Genomic DNA, 22,839 nt, shown 5'->3' with positions numbered 1-22,839 from the left:
TATAAATTAATTATTAATCACTCTCATAAAAAGCTCATTAGTCTTATTATAAATTAGGCCACCAAACACATGCAGCCTTCAACTTTCATCTGTTATTTGTGAATTATTTTAACTTTTTTTTATGACATAGGTGGCAAACGACTACCACCGCCCATGGACATCTGCAACACCAGGGGGCTTGAAGGTTCGTTGTCGGCCTTTAAGGAAGGAGTACGATCTTTTCTTTAGGTTTCCATGTCGTATCGGTTCGAAAAAGCCGCTGGCGAAAGCTGGTTCCACAAAGTGGTTGTGCGAGGCAGAAAATGTCTAAGAAATCGCGCTGTTGTGGATTTTCGGACATAAAGGTGGTGCGAGTGAAACTTAAAATTTTGGCGAGATGTCCGAAGGTGAAATTCAGCAGCCGGGATTAATCCGAACAATTCCTCGGAACATTCCCCCTGAAAAATTCGGTAGAAGATGCAGAGTGACCCAATGTCTCTACGCAAAAACAAATGGTCAAGGAGATCGGAAAGGGCTTGATCGTCAATAACTCGAGCCGCTCTACACTGGATACATTTTAATCTCGTGAATGTTTAATTAATATTATTATTATGAATTAAGAAAATAATGAGATAACAAGATGATATTCATATTTTGAACGCATTACTTATTTTTACAATGTTGTCAGTATGTAAAATTTATGTTGGCTATACTGAAGCGTCTTAATTCTACCGACCAATAGAAGACTTTCAATTTTGAATTTGTTCTCAGTGGGTGGAGATTTCGTCCTGTCGCCATATTGTGAATGCCTGTGAGTGCTGGAAGTGAATAAATTTGATAATTTAAGTGTAAATTCTTTGTCTTCATAGTTTGGATTAAAAAGTCTAAAGGTAAGAATAAAATAAGGTTAAGTTTTTGTCATAAGTTTTAAAATTTTTATAGTTAAAATAATGTTTTATGAATGATGCCGGCGGTTTGATATGGTCGAACGTTGATTTAAAATAATATGTTTTAGCCATTTTATTAAATAACACGCAGTCTTTAGTGGTTAAAACGAAATTAAAATTTAAGTTAAAATAATTTTATATCAGAAATTATATTATTTTTTTAATAAAAATTGTTAATTATGCTATAAAACACGCTTCACTACTTTACATTTTAAATTGCTTAATGATATACGAAAATTCAATCGATACATGTAGAAGTAATCAATTTATTAAGATACTTAGACAATTTTATGACGATCAATATTCCTTCATTTCACACCAAATGCATTTTTCCGGGTAACCCATTCTTCGTGCATTCACTAATCGAATCCAACGATGAATCATCAATGTAAGTGAACCGACAATCTCTAAACAAAGGTTTTTGTTGCTATTCCTTCATAAATAAGGTATTTAATTTATCCGTGGCACTAAAATTAAGAAACACGTTTTAATGTAACGGAATGGTTGTTTAAATTGTTTGTACGAAATTTTGACTTTATTTAATGAATTTTTTAAACCGTGTGTATGTTTGTAGCGATGGGGAATATGACACATTTGTTATTTGTTTATTGCACAAAGAGAAAAATGTTACAACAAATACTTCCTTTTAAAAATTGAAGGGTTTTCGGCTCTTACAAAGATAACAGGTTATTATTATTATAAAATCGCCGAACACATGTGGACCACATATGACATAGACACACCCATTCCACTCATTCTACTATAAATGATACACTGTTACACTAAACATTTCGTTTTCAAATTTAATCTTGTATTCTGTCTTTGTTATTAACCGTAAAAGTTTTTTTTATAATTATTTCCCAAACCGTATATATAGTTAACTAAAAGCTACCACTAATACTTTTGTACATATAATTTCTAATGAAATAGTTTTTTTTTTAATTGGTGTAGTATAGTAGTAGCATATAAATAAAATCATATCAATATACATTTTTCGTTATTCTAATTAAGATTATTTTACCATTATCTAGAATTGCCAGACTAATTTTGGAGCTATTACAAAGACTGATGCACAAAGGGTGAATTGTAATTTTTTACGAAAACTAAGTGATTGTTCTAAAACCCCCAAACAAAACATTATCTTATCCTCCTAACCTTTGGAATTTCTAAAATTAGTAATAATGTGAATAGGGAGAGACCGAAAGATTTTTGTAAGGAGTTGCAGTCTTATGAAAACGTTTTTATTGTTGTAAAATAATTTGCGTGAAATATTCTCTATATGATTACTACGATCAATAAATCAAAATCAAAATTTTACGGAACTGAATAATCAATAGAATTTAGCGCGCTATGCACATAATTATATGTATTGCATTTTGCAAATTTACATTTTCACGCATTGATGCGTCATGCTTTATAATGGCGAAAAACAAAGACTGTTGAAAAGAGGTCAAAACATTTAGTCATTTTTTGTATAATCAACATTTGTTGTGGTCTTTTTGAGAGATTAATACGACATGGTTTCGGAACGAAAGGTTCTTCTGCAATCGCGGGCAACCACGTTAAAATATCTCGATTAAAGTCTTTACTTAAGGCAGATTACTGTTTGCAAATGAATATGTTTAGTTAAAAAGCATATGTATTGCAATATCAAAATATTGACCTATTTTTCGGCATATGTACTTCAAAAGAATTGTTTGGATTTTTTATTAAATGAATATATTATACTTTATTTATGCCAATTTACGTATTTTATAAACCAACGGTATGTATAATATACACGTTCGATCCGTCACTTTTATCAATAAGCTTCACCCATAAATTTTGTAAGGGGGCGATTAGTAAAGCAATGCTGTCTTCTTCTTTCGAATGTTAAATTAATGATGAGAGAAAGAGAGAAATCGGTGTTTACTGAACATGCGATATACAAAGTTTATAAAGTAAGGGAGGTATTTTTAAACAATTGTGACTCTTTCATTACTGTCCAGGATAAGTACCAATTTTGATGGCGAGTTTGAAATTTGTAATTTTATATATAAACTAATTACAAATCATTTTATAAACTGAAATTTTATAAGATGGCTTATGACATATTAAATATTAATCGTGTCAATATTTACATAGATCCTCGCCATATTAATGAATATTGCAAAACTCATATGCAGAATATTATTATTATTATTCTTGTTATATAAAATGAGTTTATGAAGCAAGACAAGATCTTATTATCCATCTAAGGACCCAGCCTTAAAGATTGTCTTGGGGCGCATGTTTATATCGCTCTTAAATATAATCACGGTCGAGTAGTTGAGCTGTTGACCTTGAATAAGTTGGAGTCAAGGTCGTAGTCCAGCACTGGTTAAGTTAAATAAAAAAAAAATAACTAGCCTAAGTGCCTCCTATTGTTAAATCGACGATAGGTTCGGGATGACGACAAAAAGTTACACTAGAGAGGGAAGGACTGAGGTCGTTCACCCAGTAGCGTGAAGTTAGTTGATATGAAGCAGTGCCTTTGCTGTCGGTCACGTTAAACAAACGCTATACTACTATTTGATATTTTTTATTGAGAAACAACACTTCAAGCCGCGCTTTGTTTACCTACGTGTGATCTATATTTACTGTAATGTAAACAATATGTTACATAACGCTAGTAGGCGCTATATTAGGTATATATACAAATAATGTATTGGATTGCGAAAATATGTTTCTTTGTCGTTTCTGTTTATTTTTATTGAACGTCTGGCAAATATTACAGACAGCAAAAATTTTGTTTAAGCAATCAAATGCGTAATGAAATATCTGAAACAAAAAACGATGGTAATTATTTCATTTTGTGCGAAAGGGAACATAAAATTATACGTAGCAATATGTGTAATGCTTTAATTGTAACTTGCATTATGGATCATAAAACTTAGTTTCGTCCTTTTGTGTATAAAGTAATCATTTAACAAATGTATTTAATTCATTTATGAATTATACTTTTGTCTATTATAGAGTGACATAACTTTTTTATTTTCACTGTAAAAAAGTGTTTTTTTTTTATACATTACGTTTAAAGACAATCAGTATGATCTCTTATCTTTGAGTCGTAAAGAATCTTTACATAAATATAATCTTTAAATTTACCGTAAAAGTGCTTAAAAGGTCGCTTTCTACATACGTTTTCATGTCTTACTTACCTAAATGAATGACCGTGTAAAACAATACCCTCGGTTGTTCGTTTTTTGGCTGTTATTACGCCATTTTATTTTATTTGCGGTTATAATCATCGAGACGTGACTTAAAAAGCTAAAAAACAAAGGGTTGAAGAGGGATAAAAGAATGTATTTTTCAAAATGAGGCTGAAACGAATGAATGAAAATGTCTGTGACAGAAGCTTTTTTCCCGACGCAATAGGACATCATGAGATTGAGCAATCACATAAAGATAACGATAATTAATTAAGTATTTATGGGTGCTTTTTGAGGCTTTCTAATTATATCAAAAAACACATATAGTAAATAATTTGACTGAGCTTCTGTTGCTTGTTCTCAGTTTATTTTATCTGAAGCGGTGATATATTTTTGACAAACAATACGACATACTTTCTTACATTCTCTTTACTAAATTTTCATGATATAGGCAAATTGAGTTCCCTTTTTTTATCTATCTTTGAATAGAAGCGCATATATTTCACTGAAAAAAATATCAATTATCATTGGATTCTCAGAATATTGTAACAATAAGAAAATTTAAGTGTCAAGTTCATTACTCATTCCTAAATGTTTAATTTGTTTAGGTAATATAAAATTAGTGTGGGTGCCATTGTTTTTTTCTAAACAAGAAATCGAAATTAATCGAATGTAACGGACTGTATTGAATACCCAAAATATCGTCGCAATAAGTACGATTTATAAATTGTCAAAAAGTTCGCAACTCTTTTCTAAATATTTAATTTGGTTTGAGAATGAGAAAAAAGTACGGGGATCCCCATGCTTGTTTCTTTTAAAGCTTAAATAATATAATATAAAACCTGACCACGAAAAAGCATAATTGTGTAAATTCGTTTAAATTTGATATATTTGTCGTTTAATTGTTGCTTGCCCTACTGTACAAGTCATATCGGCCATTTTCGATTTCACTATAGACAAATAAGACACGCAGGGACTCTTGAGACGAAGCTAACGACACCTCATTTGTCAGAAAACGTATTTATCGCTTAAGCTACACGGAGACAGATACTACTGATGAATGCTCTAACATACATACAGCCTTTCTATATATAATTATAAAACTGTAACCCTCTTTCTTGACTTATTTGGTGGAGTGATAAGTAGTTAAGAACCCAATCAATTAATTATATTTCTATTACGTAACAATCTACCCAAAACTTAATTATTTGTCAAACAAATTAATAAAATCTATACTAATATTAGAATTGTTTTTTTTTTTTTTAATTTGAAACATGGCGTGACTATACATACAAAAATAATTTGCTGTAGGCGCATCTAGCGCTCGATTGCTAAGGGACATTAAAGCGAGCGAGTTGCATCTTGATACTATTTCGGTCGTTAACATTTATTTTGAGTTTTGTTCCCAGCACCCTGACCTATTGACGATTCTATAATCGGCTATATTAGATCTTCTTCTGCTGCATCTATTTTCATCTGACGAGGATATAGTTAACATCTGTTTTTATACTAACGTAGAAAATTAGGATTTCGATCAATTTTTTTTCTTATAAAAATTGTTCCTCTTGAGTACGCTTATTAAAAATTTCACATAGTTTTTTTTAACTCTATGGAGTGTTGCAAAGTTCAAATCTTAACTTAAATCATAAATTTATTTTCCCTATCTGCCAGTAATTACAAAGTTTCATTCACCCTTAAAACCGGAACACGGCTACACACTAGAACATGATACACAGTTATGTTTGACGATTTGGAATAATTGACAAGTGGGTGACCTAACATGACCTCAACCTGACGGGGCTGCGCTAAAGGTAGCTGCAAATTTTCGCTGTGTGTGATGTTGGCCTATTGTTACGGATTGTTATGTTAGTAGTAATAATGTAGTCGCTTTATAAAAAATGTCTTCAACATTTACTAAAAGAAGGCAATTTGTGTTTAACCGAACACCCGCTGTACATCGGTCATGAGAAGGCCGTTACTTTATAATCCATTTTACGTGATCTTACAAAAAAATTGTACCTACTTTGAACATTTTATTACGAAACAAGTCGTTAAAAGCTCCGAAACATACATTTACTGTCTGTTGCATAAGAAGTATTATTTTATACTTTTATTATTGACCTTTTGGTGTTATAGAACTACAATAGCCGTCTATATGGATAACCCCGTATTATTCATATTTATTAGAATGCGGTGTACGTTACATTTGAAATATAAGTCATGCGGTTAGTCAGTGATATTAGTCGTGTTGGATTTAATAAAAACGTTGTACACGTTACATATTGCCTTTCAAATCATATCGCTGGAAATAATAACCATCCATCAAATTATTAACTGATGAGGGTAGTTTAATTGTTGGTGAAGATTGGTAAAGCAGGTATTTGTGTTTTATACCAGAGCTGAGATGGCCCAGTGGTTAGAACACGTGCATCTTAACCGATGATTGCGGGTTCAAACCCAGGCAAGCACCACTATATATATATATATATATATGTGCTTAATTTCTGTTTATAATTCATCTCGTGCTCGGCGGAGAAGGAAAACATCGTGAGGAAACCTGCATGTGTCTAATTTCATCGAAATTCTGCCACATGTGCATTCCACCAACCCGCATTGGAACAGCGTGGAATATGTTCCAAACCCCTCTCCTTAATGGCAGAGGAGGCCTTATCCCAGCAGTGGGAAATTTACAGGCTGTTACTTTACTTTTTTTTTTACTTTTACTTTACCAGGCTATCAGCTAGTATGGGTGCTAAGCAGAGCAAGCGCTCGGTGGACATTAGTGGTAAGGAGGCGGAAGGAGCCGGCGAGGTGGCGGCGGCGGGCGCGGGCGGCGAGGGGCGCGTCGAGCAGCTCGCCGACGCGGATGCGCTGAAGCCGCAGCTCAACGGCGACGCACACATACACGAGCCTTCGGTTAGTTCGCCTTGCAGCGGAGAGAGCCGCGGCCTCGCGACCTGCTTCCAAAATCGAATACATATTTTTGACGACCTCCGTGGTCGAGTGGTGTGTACATCGGTTTTCATGGGTACGCCACTCTGAGGTCACGGGTTCGATTCCCGGCCGAGTCGATGTAGATTACCATTAGTTTTCTATGTTGTCTTGGGTCTGGGTGTTTGTGGTACCGTCGTTACTTCTGATTTCCATAACACAAGTGCTTCAGCTACTTACATTGGGTTCAGAGTAATGTATGTGATGTTGTCTCATATTTATTTATTTATTTATATTGATACGTTCATGCCTGGCCAATATTATTGCTCGCTTTGTTGAATATCATTATTAACATAAAAAATGAGTCATCGAAACTAAACCTATATAAATAATCATTATGTATAAATTATAATACGATATGACAATGTAACTAGCATGTTATTTAGACTAAAAAGACTCACCCAAATCGAGTACAACTCGTAAATTGAGTGCGTCTCAGTGCATTTAAATTGTCGCTCATCAACAATGAGCTGTGTACACAACAGAAGCCATTAACTATAACAATTAAACCATGGGGGCCACCTAAATATTACAATTGGACATTTATTGTTCGACAATACACTGACCCGCATGTAAAGTCGCACGAATTGAAGCTCGTTCCATCAGACCCTAATAATCACGAACGAATTTTGTTACTGGTATTATTTGTCAGTGCATTGTTGCATTATAGACAAGGGTTTGTTATATCGGCAATGGAATGCGCCGTTTACCATTTTGAGATCGCAATAACGGAATGTCAAGTAAGACATACCGAACTCGTCACTACGTCCGGTCGATGGATATAATTAAAATGGTTATCTACATTTTATATTGTATTATAGGACAAAGAGAAGCAACTCGATAGCGGAACGCCGGAAAACGAAAAGGACGCGACTACTGAAAAGGAGGGCAAAGAACAGGAGGAAGAGAAAGAAAAAGAGAAGGAATCGTCGCCGGTAACAAATGGAGACGCTGAGCTGAAGGAGGAGAACGGAGAATCCACTCCATCGCCAGATGACGGCAAGAAACCCAAGAAGGAAAAGGTAAACGTCATGTTCTGTATGGACGAGCCTGTTTGAAATAAAGCTAAAAATACTCGTATGTAAACATATAAGGTCAAACATCATAAAATTAACCAGAGCTTGTTGATTCCATGTTTTACGTACATCGACAGCTTTAAAGGTATTCTGTAAAAAGGTTTACCTCTCAAGGCAATGAAACTCGTTACGTTATTGTTTTGTAGACAATACTGATTTTACTATATGAGTTCTATACGAGTTGTATTGTAGACTTTTAAAGATCATATCTATCTCGAACCATGTTGCCTTTACAAGCTACCGCTTGGTTTCACGTGTAAATCTTGCTTGCTTTAGAATGGTAGAAGTAAGTGATAGTGTGTTGTATTAGTGATAACTGCTTAAAATAAAATACATAATATACGTAAACAATTATGTATGTCAATGAAATATTACAGCTGAAATTCTGAATAAATAAGGTGTATTAATTGCTATTAGTGTATAGGTACTTACTAGGTGTTTTCTATACTAAGCTGTTAATTCTTCTTCGCTTCGCTAGGCATTGAATGAAAAAGCGGAAAGGATCAATGGACTCGAAAAAATTTATAGCCATTAACAGCCATATATAACCATCAACGAGCAATTCCGCGTCGATTGCTCATAATCTCATACCGATACGTAAAGTAGTTTCCACGTGATTGAAAAAAAATCCCTGTAAATATTTTTATAAATGTACAATCAATGAGATTCTAATAAACAGATATTTTATATCCATACTAAACAACAGATAAAAGTGTGTCGCGACGGGGACCGTTTATTTTAGTTTATTTTTACATTTAGTTTCAAATAAAAAGGATAGCTTGATAAAAACAATAAGTAAAAGGGATAACTATGTAGATGTTTTAATTACGCAAAATGTATTACTACGTAATTATGATGTATTATAACGTATTACTACGTAAAACGACTACAGACAAACGTCTCAATTAGGACGTTTTCTAGTCTTCTCTATTTGCGCGTTAATAACATATATGTTTACTACATTATTGTGTACAATATGTTTGCAATTTAATATAGATATGAATAAAAAAGTTTTGTATCCACACCACGAGAACACAACCTATTGATATTAATTAAAAACTCTTTTAACAATTCGAACCATTTTAACTTTTAATTATTTTTGTTTGGCATTTGGCCTTTCGGTCGGGCTCAGCCGTTATTCGTTGATTTATTTGTGTGCGGCTCTAAGCTCGTGTTTCCTATTACAATCGTTTCAATATTAGATTACTCGTAGATTACTTGTAGCAATCGCTTATTTAAAACGGAATTATTAAAATCGTTAATTACTTACAGCACGCGATACTGAAATTAGGTTCACCGTAACTGGATATGTTAGAATGACCAGAGGCTAGAACTCTTGTATCTTGACCGATGGTCGTGGATTCAAATTTCGACCAAAAGTATCGAACTTTTACGTATTTGTACAAGGAAGATTATATTCGATATTAAAGATTCTATTCGATTGTATATATTTTTGCTCGAATGTTTCCCTTAGTATCTTGGTCCAGCTTAATAATAGACTGTAAATTGTAACGTTATGTATGATATTAACAGGTCAAGAAGAAATGGTCGTTGAGATCGATTAGTTTCAGCCGAAAGGACAAACCGAAACAGGAGAAGAAACAGAAAGAGGAAGAGCCCAAAACGAATGGCGAACCCGAAAAAGTACCCGAGGAGGTGAGTCACGTATTATATTAAGTCGCCATTAAAACAATCACGCTATATTAAAAGGGAAAACTTGGATAGCGTTATGGCATTTTATGTAGAGGAGAGTTAACAATTACTAGAGAAATAGGATAAGACTTTCGTAATTATTTCTCAGTTTAAACGATTATGGATTGTTGCATTTCACCAACAGGTTTTGACATCATAATCAAAGAAGTAGTAAAGATAAAGCAATCTTTATACCACTTAGTACTTATTTATATCCATTTTAAATTTTACTTGTGATGTTCCGAATATCCGTCTGTATAAAGGACGCCATTTCTTCGCGAAGCCATTATGAATATGATAGATTGTTCTAATTATCGACGAATGACATTTGGTTAATTTGATACAAAAGTCGTTTATTTGGATTTACTGAAGTATCGCTTGTCACGAGACTAAACTAATTAACAGCTAACAAACGTCTCGGGAAGACGAAATCGTACTTAATACTGAAGATTAAATTTATTCTTCCTTGTGATGTGACGTCTGGAACAAATGGCCAGTAACCCTGAGTACATCGAGAAAGGCTCGTTTTTAACGAGCGGTATTGATCAGTGACTATCAATGATTGTAGTATAATCAATAACTTTCTACTTCGTACTACATCTTATTCGTATTCCGTCAACGCGCACAATGCGTCGAAGGCGCTGAGCGCTCGCCCCTCGGCCGCCGACCATCCATTATTGTACTCACTTGGCCTACTTTCGACGTGCGAACTCTGTTTGTACTCCGATGTGTTGTTGTATATTTTAATTGTTAGCATGTGGTCGTAATTGAACCTTAAAATTGTTTGGATAATTATTCGAGTCATCGACCTAGTCGGAGAAACTCCGAGACGATGCGAGTTGTGAAATCACATATTCATTGCAACTATTCAACGCACTTTGCGGATATTTATTTACAAACAGTAACGATTCCCGAGGAGAACGCTGGTAGATTCTTTAACGTTCGTTTGATTATTAAATATTTCGCAATACGATTTAATTGTGATCGCGTTAATATTTGTCGTTTCGGTTTAACCTTGCGGTGTGACCGGCTAGGAGCCGGCGATTTCTATGACAAGTATCTATTGCGACGTAGCTAGTGCATTGCACCCAAACCGGAGCGACGCGAAGAACAATGCACATTATAATTCAAAGTGGTGCTATATCCGCGCTCACCAAACGTGAGCCGACATTGTCTACCGGCTATCGACGTATCACGCCATTGTAGACACTAATTCATTGATGACGAACGACTACCCATACCATATACCATAGCAAACAACTTATTATGCTTTGCGTTCTTTATTGGAATTCAGAGAACTCGGCTGACTAATTCATTGTTAAAATTTATTAATCAAATTAACGAGTCAAATTCTAGAAGGATCTAATCTATACATCATACTTTTTTTAATTAATTTGGATGTATAATAATAATATTACAAAAAGGTAACCATTAATACGTACACCATCAGTGTGTCGGCAATCATGGGAGCCTTGTGTCTAATTACACTGGCTCACTCAACCTTCAACCCGTTAAACATTATACAAGGTACATACTGCATATACACTGAATGGCGATAGAACAACTTATGAGTGGGTGGAGCCTACCCAGACGAGCTTGTACAAAGCGCTTTCAGCACTCTGCAAAAGTTCAAACCTAATTAGGTTATAAGAATTGACTATATGTTTTATTATTTAAATCTCACAAAGGATAAATATAATAAATGCTCAGCGCTTTAGCCTCAATCTACTGGAGACCAATCAAGCGCACCACGTGTTTGTTGTAGGGTCATTAACTCTGATCTCCCACCACGAGATTTTGATACTTTCATCAATAAGTAATCTTTACAGTTAGAGTATATTTAGACAAAATAAAGTGTTGATTTGACTGTTTTCTCCCGTCTTATTTGGTCGTATTATATTGCAATGAAATATAATATTAGTTTATAGGATATAACATGGTTGTCCGGAGTAAATCGGTTCCTTGCTTAGCATTCAAACTTGTTTGTGCAAAATAAAATTAGTAGTCCGTGGCAGGTTTTCCGAGGCCTGCAGTGGGCGCTTGAACCGAAGGCCGCCTCTTAGATTGGTTAACATTATGACTTTTTTATTACTTTTCGTGTTTTCAGTTTTCATTAGCACTGAACGTGTTTATATTCTTAAATGATAACTTAACAAATATTATTCGAAAAAAGCCGTTACACAGAAGTGTTACATCTGTTACATTTCGCTTAATATATTTAAAATAAACCACCACCACAGACGTTCATTAGGCATTCTTAATGGCATTAAATACCTAATGTCAGCGATCAAAAAAAACATGAGCCCGATATCTATAAATGGAACCAGTTTATATCGAGCGAGTGCGTATAGTATCGTGTAGACAATGGTATGCTTGTATTTGTAACGAATACTTGTATCAAAACTCGCTACCGGCAAAGTAACTCGAAGAGTTCATGTTGCATGTTTACCAAATGGCCGACAGTACATCTATCGTATTTTGATAATACTGTCGCTGAATAGAGCTTTGGAATAACAAGGAACGATTTCATTTCCTTTTAATACGTGTTTTATGTTCTTGTGAGAATGACGAGCTCTGTCGTATTGTTTATTGTTCTAAATTGATAATTCCGATATACCGTCTCATTACCAAGTAAATATAAAAGGCTTAATAGCATACGAAGTGATATTTTAAGTACTTTTATCTGTTAATTATGCATAAACATCCAATTAACTTAATATACATTTATTGAGTCAGACGGGATACTCTAAAAATAAGATTCTTTCTTTCCGACATTTCATATAAATACATTCGGTAACATCATTATCAATAACTATGTTGTACATTTTGCCCGTAATGAATATCCGGTTCCACAAAAACTAGTTATACTGATCTGATTTTAATCGTTTTTTTTTTTCTTAAATTGAATCTCGACTTAAATGAACTTATGTAACGAAAGTTTGTATAGCTTAACATTTATTTAGCTGAATGAATCTAAGCAAAGTCGGGTCCAATCGCAAGTATTTATTATTTATAAAGGTCTAGTCTTTACGAAGTGAAGGTAACTGGATACGCATTCAGAGCGATTGGTGTAATCGGTGCCAAGACGGGGCGACAACCTCTGATAGCGAACTCGGACAACTATGAGTTACATGATAGTGCGCCCGAGCCGGCCGAGATGCTACTGCTATCTCCACCGTTATTTATTGCCTATGCAAATTATACCCGTCCGCCGGTCACACGATGCCGTCTGCAATATGACCACTTATGTCGTTAATATCATTTCTAAGGTTTCTTGTTAGGTTCGGAGTAAGCACACACTTATACATGTATCTACATACGTGGATGATTACCATCGAAAATTACAGGGAATGCCGAAATGTGTTCAAAGGAGCACCCCTTACACGGGCCCGATTATATTTAGCATCTTGTTTATTATTAATGTTGGGTACTGCTTCGCGTCTTCGTGAATAATGAGTGTATATAGAAAGTTCAACATCCATGTTTCATCTGTTAATACATCATTCGAATTTTTTTGCAAGATTTTAGTGTATTTTCTTACTTGCATTATTGTATCATGGCCTCGCTGCTTAGTAAAAGTTGCCAAACTAAAGCACAGATGCGAAAACAGACGTTATTTGATGATTTTCGTGTTTAACTGGACGGTCGGCAACGACAGGTGCAAGCAAAAACGTCGGGTAAAATTATACAAGGAAGGCATAATCGAAACAACGGAATTTATATAGCTTCCAAAATTGCTTGATTTGACTACTTATCATAATTTACCACAGTTTGACCGTTGCCCATGTTTATTGAATTTTTTTCAAAATGGATTAACGGATAAGCTAGATCCCCAACAGAAGCCAGACCCAGATTTTTCAAAAATGTAGTAACTTAATTTTATTTGTTATCAAAATAGAGACCGTTTGTATTTAATAATGGTAGGGCTTTGTGCAAGCCCGTCTGGGTAGGTTGGTACCACCCACTCATCTACCGCTAAACAACAGAACTCAGTATTGTTGTGTTCCGGTTTTAAGGGTGACTGAGCCAGTGTACTTACTGGTACAAGGTTAGTGGCTCATTGAAGATTTAAGAAATAGTTAATATTTCTTACTGCGTCATTGTCTATGGCTAATGGTGACCACTTACCATCAGGTGGCCCATAAGGTCGCCCGCTAACCTATACCATAAAAAATAATAATAAATACCTTTCTATATCTGTTTTCCTCTACCTTAAGGTTGCCTGGAAGAGATCGCTGTGTTAGCGATAAGGTCGCTTCTTGTACATCTTTCTTAACCGTGACTATGTGATTCATTTACTGGTACAATAAACAGTATTTTGATTTGATTTAAACAACAGTAATGCCCCAGTTTAATTAAAAAAAATACGAATATACCTATTTACCACCATTTATGCTCAAAGCTTGTGTTAATAGTGGGACCGACAATGGCCCAAGGTGAACGATCTTGCGACTTTTTACTTCGCTAAAACCATTACACTGTTGATGCTTTTTAAATTTAAGTTTCGGATTAACTTCGACCTTCGAGATTTGGAGTGCGCCATTACTCCTAATTTCTTAACATTATAGAATATTTTTTCTCTATACTTGATGCTATCTATATGCCGTTCTATTATAATATTGCTGATTCACTAACGGTTTACCGTTATCGGAAAAGTTACCGCTCATTTGGAACATTGAATATTGAAATTAGCAAACATTTTCTCATTGTGACTCGCTACATTCACGGTTCACAATGCATGTCAATTATGTAGAGTACTTATGAGCCGTTTTTAAATGTTAAATATTTATTTGTGTCACTAAAAATTTCGATACTTAGAAAGACTGTTATCTGAAACTAAATTGAAGGTAAAACTGAATAATTTGCATATTTCGTTAAAATAAAAGACATAAATTGCGTTATCGGAACCTCATTGTTGTTTTAGTTCAATATGAAAGTGACTGGTCGTTCTTGAAACTTAAGAATATCGGAGAGGACATACTGATGTCAAAAATATCATATGTTACGGAATAATAATATAATCGATCGTCGTTCTTCGATTTGTGCAACAAACTTTCACTATTCGTTTCCAACTATCCAGCAATGAGTGATTGCTACTTACATCTTTAGTATTTCTTAAACTAGGAACTTAGTTTGAAATATTATATCATTGGGTTACGATAGATAAAGAGATTTTTCTTTTTAAATACATAATTATCTAACTAACCACTAACATAATGCTTCAGAAAGATTAAGTGTAATGACATTTTGTCATTGAATCGTCATGTAAGTGCTTGGAACGACGATTTTCTCAGACTATATCGATAAAGTTAATTGTGTTATATCAATGTGAACATCGTACTACGTATCGTATTTAGTATGATTGTTCTGTAGACCATGCGAGATAACCTTTTATTTTTAATTCAAGATATAATGATTATTACAAATTATAATGTTTGTAAATATTACTAACTGCCGTTATAATTTTAAAACAATGTCGTGATAATGACCGAAGCGCTTTGAGCGACCAGTGATATAGAAAAAAAGAACAATTTATGTACATGAATCTGTTCAACAATGCCAGGTAGCTAGCTTCCTGTGCGTGCCGTTCGGATGTTTGCCGTACATATTGTGTTCGTCTCGGACACTGATTTCGTTTATCGTTTCGACCTTTATTGTACAGTTTGCCCGGTTAAAAGTAATTAATTTATTATAGATAGTTAAACAACCGTCAAAATAAATAACACTTCAATTAGCTTTTAATATTTATTACTATTTTAACAATTATTAACATTATCTAACTGGTAACGGCTTTTTCTTTGAGTAGTAAATTAGTTAAGTGTTATATTAATTATCTAACAAATTGTTACACTAAATGGTATTTGTATAAACATGTATTTGGTCCCGGAAATATCATTTAAGTGCGATTGCACTAAAAACTTTTCCGTTCCGATTGGCGCGTTGACAACTGTACAGGAAATCCTAGTTTGGGAATGTGTGGATATATTTATTTAATTGAGCCGCAGCGAAGGTTCCCGCGACACCCGCATAATCTTCGTTGAGTTAATTGAAACGATATAATGTCAGCAATTATACATTTATTGAACTCATTGAAATAAACTTTTAGTACCTAATTTTTATTAATCATTTATACAGTATGCCTTTCTCTCCCTTTTTTTCTGAAAATGGGCCATCTATAAAAAAATCCCATGTCTATTATTTGTTAAAATGGTATGTTACTACAATAAAAAAGTGTGATTCATTTACTAGCGTTTACATTAACTTAAAAATATCGCAAGTTATGAAACCGGCGTGATTCATTCGATGTCCATACACAAAGTGTCGTAACTAATAAGTTAGCTAGCTACCGTTTTGTATACCGACATGCAGGTACGCAGGAACGACGAACCACCGTAATCTATTGTTATTTAAGGATCTCAGTGAATGTATGACGTGAGAATACAAAATAGGGGTAAATGAAACGACTTACTATGCAGATAACACAGTAAACGATTATGTTATCTTTAAAAGTAACCTTATACAGAGAAAACTGAATATTTTTATATTAATAAGCTATGAACGGTGGAAGTATCGCTCCTTATAAAGACTGTCGTTCAGTTACGGAAACTAATGTATTACATTTTACCTTTTTTTATTAAAAACTTAAACGTATCGAACAGATAATGAAATATATTTAGAAGATTACAACGGTTTGAAGCGAATAAACCGTTGTAACTACTGGTAAGGGACTTTTACCGATTTTGGTGGTTACTATTAATAACTTACTAAACTTACGTTGCAAATGATTATAGTGCCGATAGTGGCCCCTAACCAGGCCTATTTGACAGACCAACCTTTAGAATGGGCAGTTTTAAACTAAGCACAGTGGCCGGTCGTCCGAGAAAGACAACGGCCGCTGAAGATCGCTTAATAGAACAGTTATTAGCGGATGATGTCCGAAAAGCCACCGTGCAAATAAAAAATGAGATACAAGAAAGTTAAGACTTAAACATTCACGTTTCATCTGTTAACGGTCGACTGAAAGGGTTTGTGGGTTACATGGATGATATCCGACCGAAAAAACTAATTTTTGCGTCTGTCTTGCGTTTGCTTAACGGCACAGATTATGTACCTACACAATAAGTTTAACGTGATGGAATACGGTGTGAAAAACAGCATATTAATAAAAATAATGTTTTCTGATTTTGAACAAATTAGATGTATGGTAAAATGGAGGAGTCAATATTATGATTTAGGGATATTTTTCTCACCACGGAGGTGAAGCTTTCGTTATAATGTACTTGTGGATCGTTTCTTGTATGCGTACATAATAAATATTAATAATGTTCTAGGAAATATCAAATTACTTTTCTGGGCTTGAGGCTCTATATAACGCATTTAATGACAATCAAACTAACCCTATAGCCAATCATACCTTTTTTTGGTTTCTGTATAATGTAACGAAGTATATTTTTCAATACTTTGGAGCCTTAGTTTGTTGTTGAGGAGGTGATGAGTTTAAATTATGTTATCTTTCTAATTTCCAATCGAAAACTCGGAAATCGGTTTTTAACTGAACTGCTAAACAGATTTTATAAGTAAAGTCGTTATGTGCTAAGTAAACTAATTAAAACTATAGTCACATTAAATTAGGAGTCGTTTGTATATATACAGTCAATATACGAACGTAATTCATGATTCACTTGTTAGTGACTAATTTCCTTAGAAGTTTTTCTTAGTCATGACATTTGTAGAAAATGCTTATAGAAAAACTTATTGTGATCTTATTAAATCACTAATTATCTACCAATTCTATATATTTTTTATAATTTTGATATTTAGAGTGATATAATATTATTATAACAATAGTAGGAAAAATGTCGTGACTGAACGAGCGCAAAAGCTAAACTTGAAGTCTTGGATAGTATATCAGTAAAGATAACCTTGTATAAAGATCTGTCCATTTGTGCAAGCCGCAACGTTGTGGTTTCGCGTGTAATAAAATAAATATGAAATTGTATGCTTTATATCAATAAATTATATAGAGAAATTGTAACTGTGCAATCAAATTCATTTAATTTGGCTTATATATAGTTTTAGTCAAACGTGATATAAAATTTATCCTTGTAATATAGCCTCAAAATAAAAATTACCTACTTACATAATCAGAACAAAACCAATAATAAAATAATGTAAGGTATAAAAACATTTGAATATTTATATGTTCGGGTGATAAAACCACTGACCATTTTTTTGACTGCAGAAATTCACAAACGCTCTTTTCAATTTTCTTTTTATAGTTTTTTTAAATAAATACATATTTTATATATTTCTTTAGTAATTATTATATTCGAATTAAATGCAGTTTAAGCGTTAACCCTTATTGTCTGTAAGATAATATTATAGTTCATAGCCATTGAAGGGTGAAACGTATGTAAGTCTCCGGTTACCAAACCTAACGATATAAATGTTCTGATCAAATAGATTATGTCCTCAGTCATAAAGTAAGCTCTGCAAAGTATTGTAATTGTATTTTTACATAAACTATTTACGTAAAATTAAAATGGCAGACGTTAAGGTATTAACTATTTTAATATTATTTGTACTTATGTGTTTTCATTTAATAAATGCTTGCTCATTATATTGGGCATTTGACTATATTACTTAAGATCTTATAAACTTTTATCTTTTAAATATACCCTACTATCCAGTAATTATTATTTTTATGCTAGTTATAATTACCATTATCTTCAAACTATGCTATAATATATCTGACGATATTCTCCTAGTTCTAAATTCATCTGAACTCGATTCAGTCTTTACTCATTAGACAATTTCTGCCTGAAATCTTTGACAATCAACGTTTTTTATTCTATTTTCAGATTGCAGAGACACCTGACACAGAAAAAGTTGATATCGTCCAAGAAGACAAAGCTGAAACAGAGACCAAAGAAGAAAGAACCCCTGAAACACCAGTAACCGAGCCCATTACAAACGGCAGCAGCACGCCTGAAACGCCTAAAGAAGAATCTCCTACTGTTGATGAGCCGATTGCCACAGTAACTGAAGAAAATGATAGGCCAGAGCTACCTAAAGCTGAAGTAACAACGGAGAAAATCTCTGTCAATGGTCTCATCGCAGAAGAATCTAAAACCGAAACACCTGTAGCAGTAGAAAGTGAGAATAGCAAACCCGAGGAACCAACTATCGAAAAGACTGAACCCGTTCCAGCCACTGAAATTCCTGTCATAAATGAGGTTTGTGTTGAAAAAATGCCTTTAATAGAGCCTACGCCTCCACCACTCCCCGCAAATCCTCCCCCTTCTTCGGTGGTTTCCTTTGCCGCGACCACTATGGCACCAGAATTGACAGATGCTTCGCTCGCTAATAATGCCGATATCATTTCAAATTCAGCTCACAATGAGACATCCGACACTAACACAGAAAAAACGGAAGCTATTCCTTCCAACGTTGAAGTCGAGTCCCAACAAAGTGTACCGAACGTAGTGGATAACACTGTCGAGATAGTACAAATGACAGACTCTTCAAATGATACACTTTTAAATGCTCCCTTAGCAGACGTCCAGTCTGAAAAAGCGGAAGAAATTATTTCAAACGACATTTCTCATGACTCAGATCATGCAGAAACAGATATTCAAACTTCGTCAATACCTGACACTGACATTACTAATGATGCTCCCGTCGAAATTGAAGTCTCCACACAAAATGACACGGATAAAGCGCTTAGTGAGAACCAAACCGATATTGTATTAGACGTACAAGTAGATAATGAGAAAGCTAGCGCAAATGAGGAAAACGTAGAAAAGATTGAAGAAGTCATAATGGACAATGAAATTATTCCTGAAAATATTGTAACAGATTCAAATGTAGAAAATCTTAAAGAAAATGTTGATATTGAAAAGGAGAATCTTTTGAATGAATCAAAAACATCCTTAGGGAAATTGGAAACAGTCGAAACTAACGACAATGAAAAGGTCATCATGAACGGTGACTCGAAATCAGTGAACGACGATACCGCGGACGCGGTTAAACCGATAGTGACGCCAGAAGACTCCATGCCGCCGTCACTGTCGGAGCCGCAGGGTGGCGGCGACGCGGCCAGTAATGACGCGTCAGAGTCGTTCCCGCTCCCGCCCAGTGAGCTCTGCCGCTCGGAGTCGGACATGTCGCCGCCCGACACGCCCGAGCCGCCCGCGGACACGCTTCAGGTGAATACCGCCGGATAGTCTTGCTCTAGTAGAAGATTAGTATCTTATTTAAGGAGGTTTGACATTCCATTGAAAAATGTTGTAATTTAGTTAATATCCAATTTTTCCAGCATGTGTGAAATGTCAATAAGTGAAGAATATCTGGATCATGACCGTGTCGATGTAGAGACTGCCGTCTTGATTTGCAGCTCGTCACCGCGCTCGTTGCTTTCCTTTCCCTTTCCTCTGTCTCTCGATATGCTTTTTTATAAACCCTTGCATGTAAACTAGCTTGTGCTAATGTTAATTTAGATTAATCATCAGATTGTAATAAAAAATAATTGTTTTATGTTATAACTCACAGTGAGAATATATTTAGAGTTTATTTTTCATAATTAATAAAAAAGCACTCAATGAATTTTATGTAATTCATTATATTATATGTAATTGACCTTAGTTTATTTTGTAAATATTTTTTAAGTATAATGGACATCAGAGTCATTATAACGTCATGATTATTGAATAAATTTGAGTAATACAAAAATAAATCATAATTACAGGAAGTTCTTTCAACATCTGATAAGATGAAGGAGCTAATCCCAGAGGTCCCCACCATACCAGAGCTGAAAACCGAAATGGTACGATTTAGATTCGAGTTGAATATAATATCACACTTAGTAATTGTATTAATTGCGTGTAATGTGTTACAGGAGACGACGACCGATGTGGCGGTAGCTAACTAATAGCCACGCAGAGAGTTTCACGTACAGCAGTCCACAAGACGTATGTCTAAAAATGAGCCTTTAATTTATTTCCATTAAGTATCGCGGTGTGATATCGAACTAAGTTCGATTACAATTTCTTACGTCAAATATGAGAATTTCAATTTTGAATAAGACCTTACATCTAGAACGAGTATAGTTTAAGTTTAGCGTGCTTTGCTTTTGTTAAATTAAGGTTTTATATATATTTTAATTCGCTAGAATGATCTTTTACGATTTTATACAATAACAAAGTTATATAGGCAGTATACGGTGCGATAAGTTGGTGCCATTATTACAGGGGTATTAGTTATGTCGTCTGGCGTGTGACTCGCTCCTTAAGTACTTCGCGATTTCTATTTGCTCTTAGAAAAATTTTAAACATTTTGTAATATTCGTATGATAATTGGCATTCAGTAGCTTAAAAAATTTACTAGTACGTAAAAATAAAATTATGTAGTATTTAATCATACGAGTTACAACAATACTTATTACATTTCAATGTAGTTTCCACGAAGGATTTTGGATATACCGTAAAACGATGTGAATGTATGCATTTGTTGTATAGTACATATCGATATACAACAAATACATGTTTACTTGCCTCACAGTTTCGAACATGTTACAGCTTTTACGATGAGGAAAAGCTTAAAACATTACATATTAAATACTAATATTGATAATTAAAAATGCGTTACTCGAAAAATTATAAAAATATTATAGGTTTTAATAATGAGACACTATTATGTATATACGAATAATTACGTTTTCATAAACTTATTTTTTCTTAAATTCTATCGTCGAATTAAAGTTGAAATTTGCATTTGTATATTGTTATAAGTGATATAAAAAATTGATTTCATTTAATTCTTTAAGTATATTTTATGCACCTATGTTATTATTCTACTCCTTTAATTATAAGTTGTGTAAATTTGGATCTGAGCTCTCTTTCTAAAGCGCACGTGTGAAATTCAACTCCAGTATATGTAAGTCGCTCCTTCGCCTAGTGAGATACGGTAAGATGTTAGGCATTTCGTGAAGAAATTGTGTTACTTTATACATTTAGGCGTGGATATTTTTAAATAAAATTGGACTTAATATTCAGTGGCCAAGTTTTCGATTTATCTATACATTTTTATGCATATACAAACCTACAATCAATTATATGTACTATTTAGATGTGTAGTATTTGTAACGATTTAGAGAAAGCAGTGGGTATTGCTGCTATTAGTAGTGTATTATTTCACACTTATACATACGATTAGACTATACCTACGTAAGGTTTTATATTACTGTCATTTGTCGAATTGTGTCCAACAAAATGATTTCCTAAACATTTTTGTAATTTTATACATTTTTTATAAAATTTGAAGTGACACATCTGCATGAATGGAGGACGGAAATACTTCCTAACATATTAGCAGTAAATACGAGTGAGACATTCCATATCAAATGTATTTCCAAATGATTCCTGAACCTATCGTAGACTGAACAGTATAATATCTTCGAATCCGCTAATTTATATTAAAAAAAAAAAAAAAAACATTTTTTCGGTTACATTCCTTGATAAAATTGACTGATCATAAAGACGAAATGATTTTTATAGGCTTACTGGTAGTTAACGTATTATTATTAATAAGTGACTAGTTTTTAGAATTCATAAAAATGAACTAACCTATAGTGTATTTTTTAGAAATTACGTTCGCTCAAAATTATTAATAGTAAGTTAGCGGAAAGCACAAATTCTCAAAAAACAATCCCATCGATCTGCTTCATTCACCTAATACTTGATATTTATACATATATATATAATATATTTAATGCAGAAGTGCCAATTCGAAGTATGTATATTTTATTATAATGCTGAAATATTATTTGTATGTTGTCTGCTCATGTTACTATTACTGTACCTAAATTAAATAGGAATTTAAAATTGTATTCATTAAACATTTTTATATAAATATTTTTAAGTTCTATTTTACCGAAATTTAATCTTGATGTGTGAATGTCTCTAATCAATAAAATTTAAAAATACA

At 33.7% G+C, this 22,839-nt stretch overlaps 1 protein-coding gene across 1 annotated transcript; it reads left to right on the top strand.

Annotated features, from left to right (window-relative positions):
* The first annotated feature begins 709 nt into the window (after nt 1–709).
* On the top strand, nt 710–22,839 carry LOC124531692 (A-kinase anchor protein 200). Its single transcript, XM_047106190.1, has 7 exons — nt 710–869; nt 6,829–7,012; nt 7,909–8,109; nt 9,697–9,819; nt 18,717–19,091; nt 20,603–20,680; nt 20,753–22,839. Exons 2-7 carry the CDS (start codon nt 6,842–6,844, stop codon nt 20,783–20,785), a joined length of 981 nt encoding a protein of 326 aa, XP_046962146.1. The 5' UTR covers nt 710–869; nt 6,829–6,841; the 3' UTR covers nt 20,786–22,839.

Source organism: Vanessa cardui, chromosome 8 (assembly GCF_905220365.1).
Source record: "Vanessa cardui chromosome 8, ilVanCard2.1, whole genome shotgun sequence".
Classification (NCBI taxonomy): domain Eukaryota; kingdom Metazoa; phylum Arthropoda; class Insecta; order Lepidoptera; family Nymphalidae; genus Vanessa; species Vanessa cardui.
Note: the sequence above shows the minus strand (reverse complement) of the source record. Positions and strands in the feature narration are given on the sequence as shown.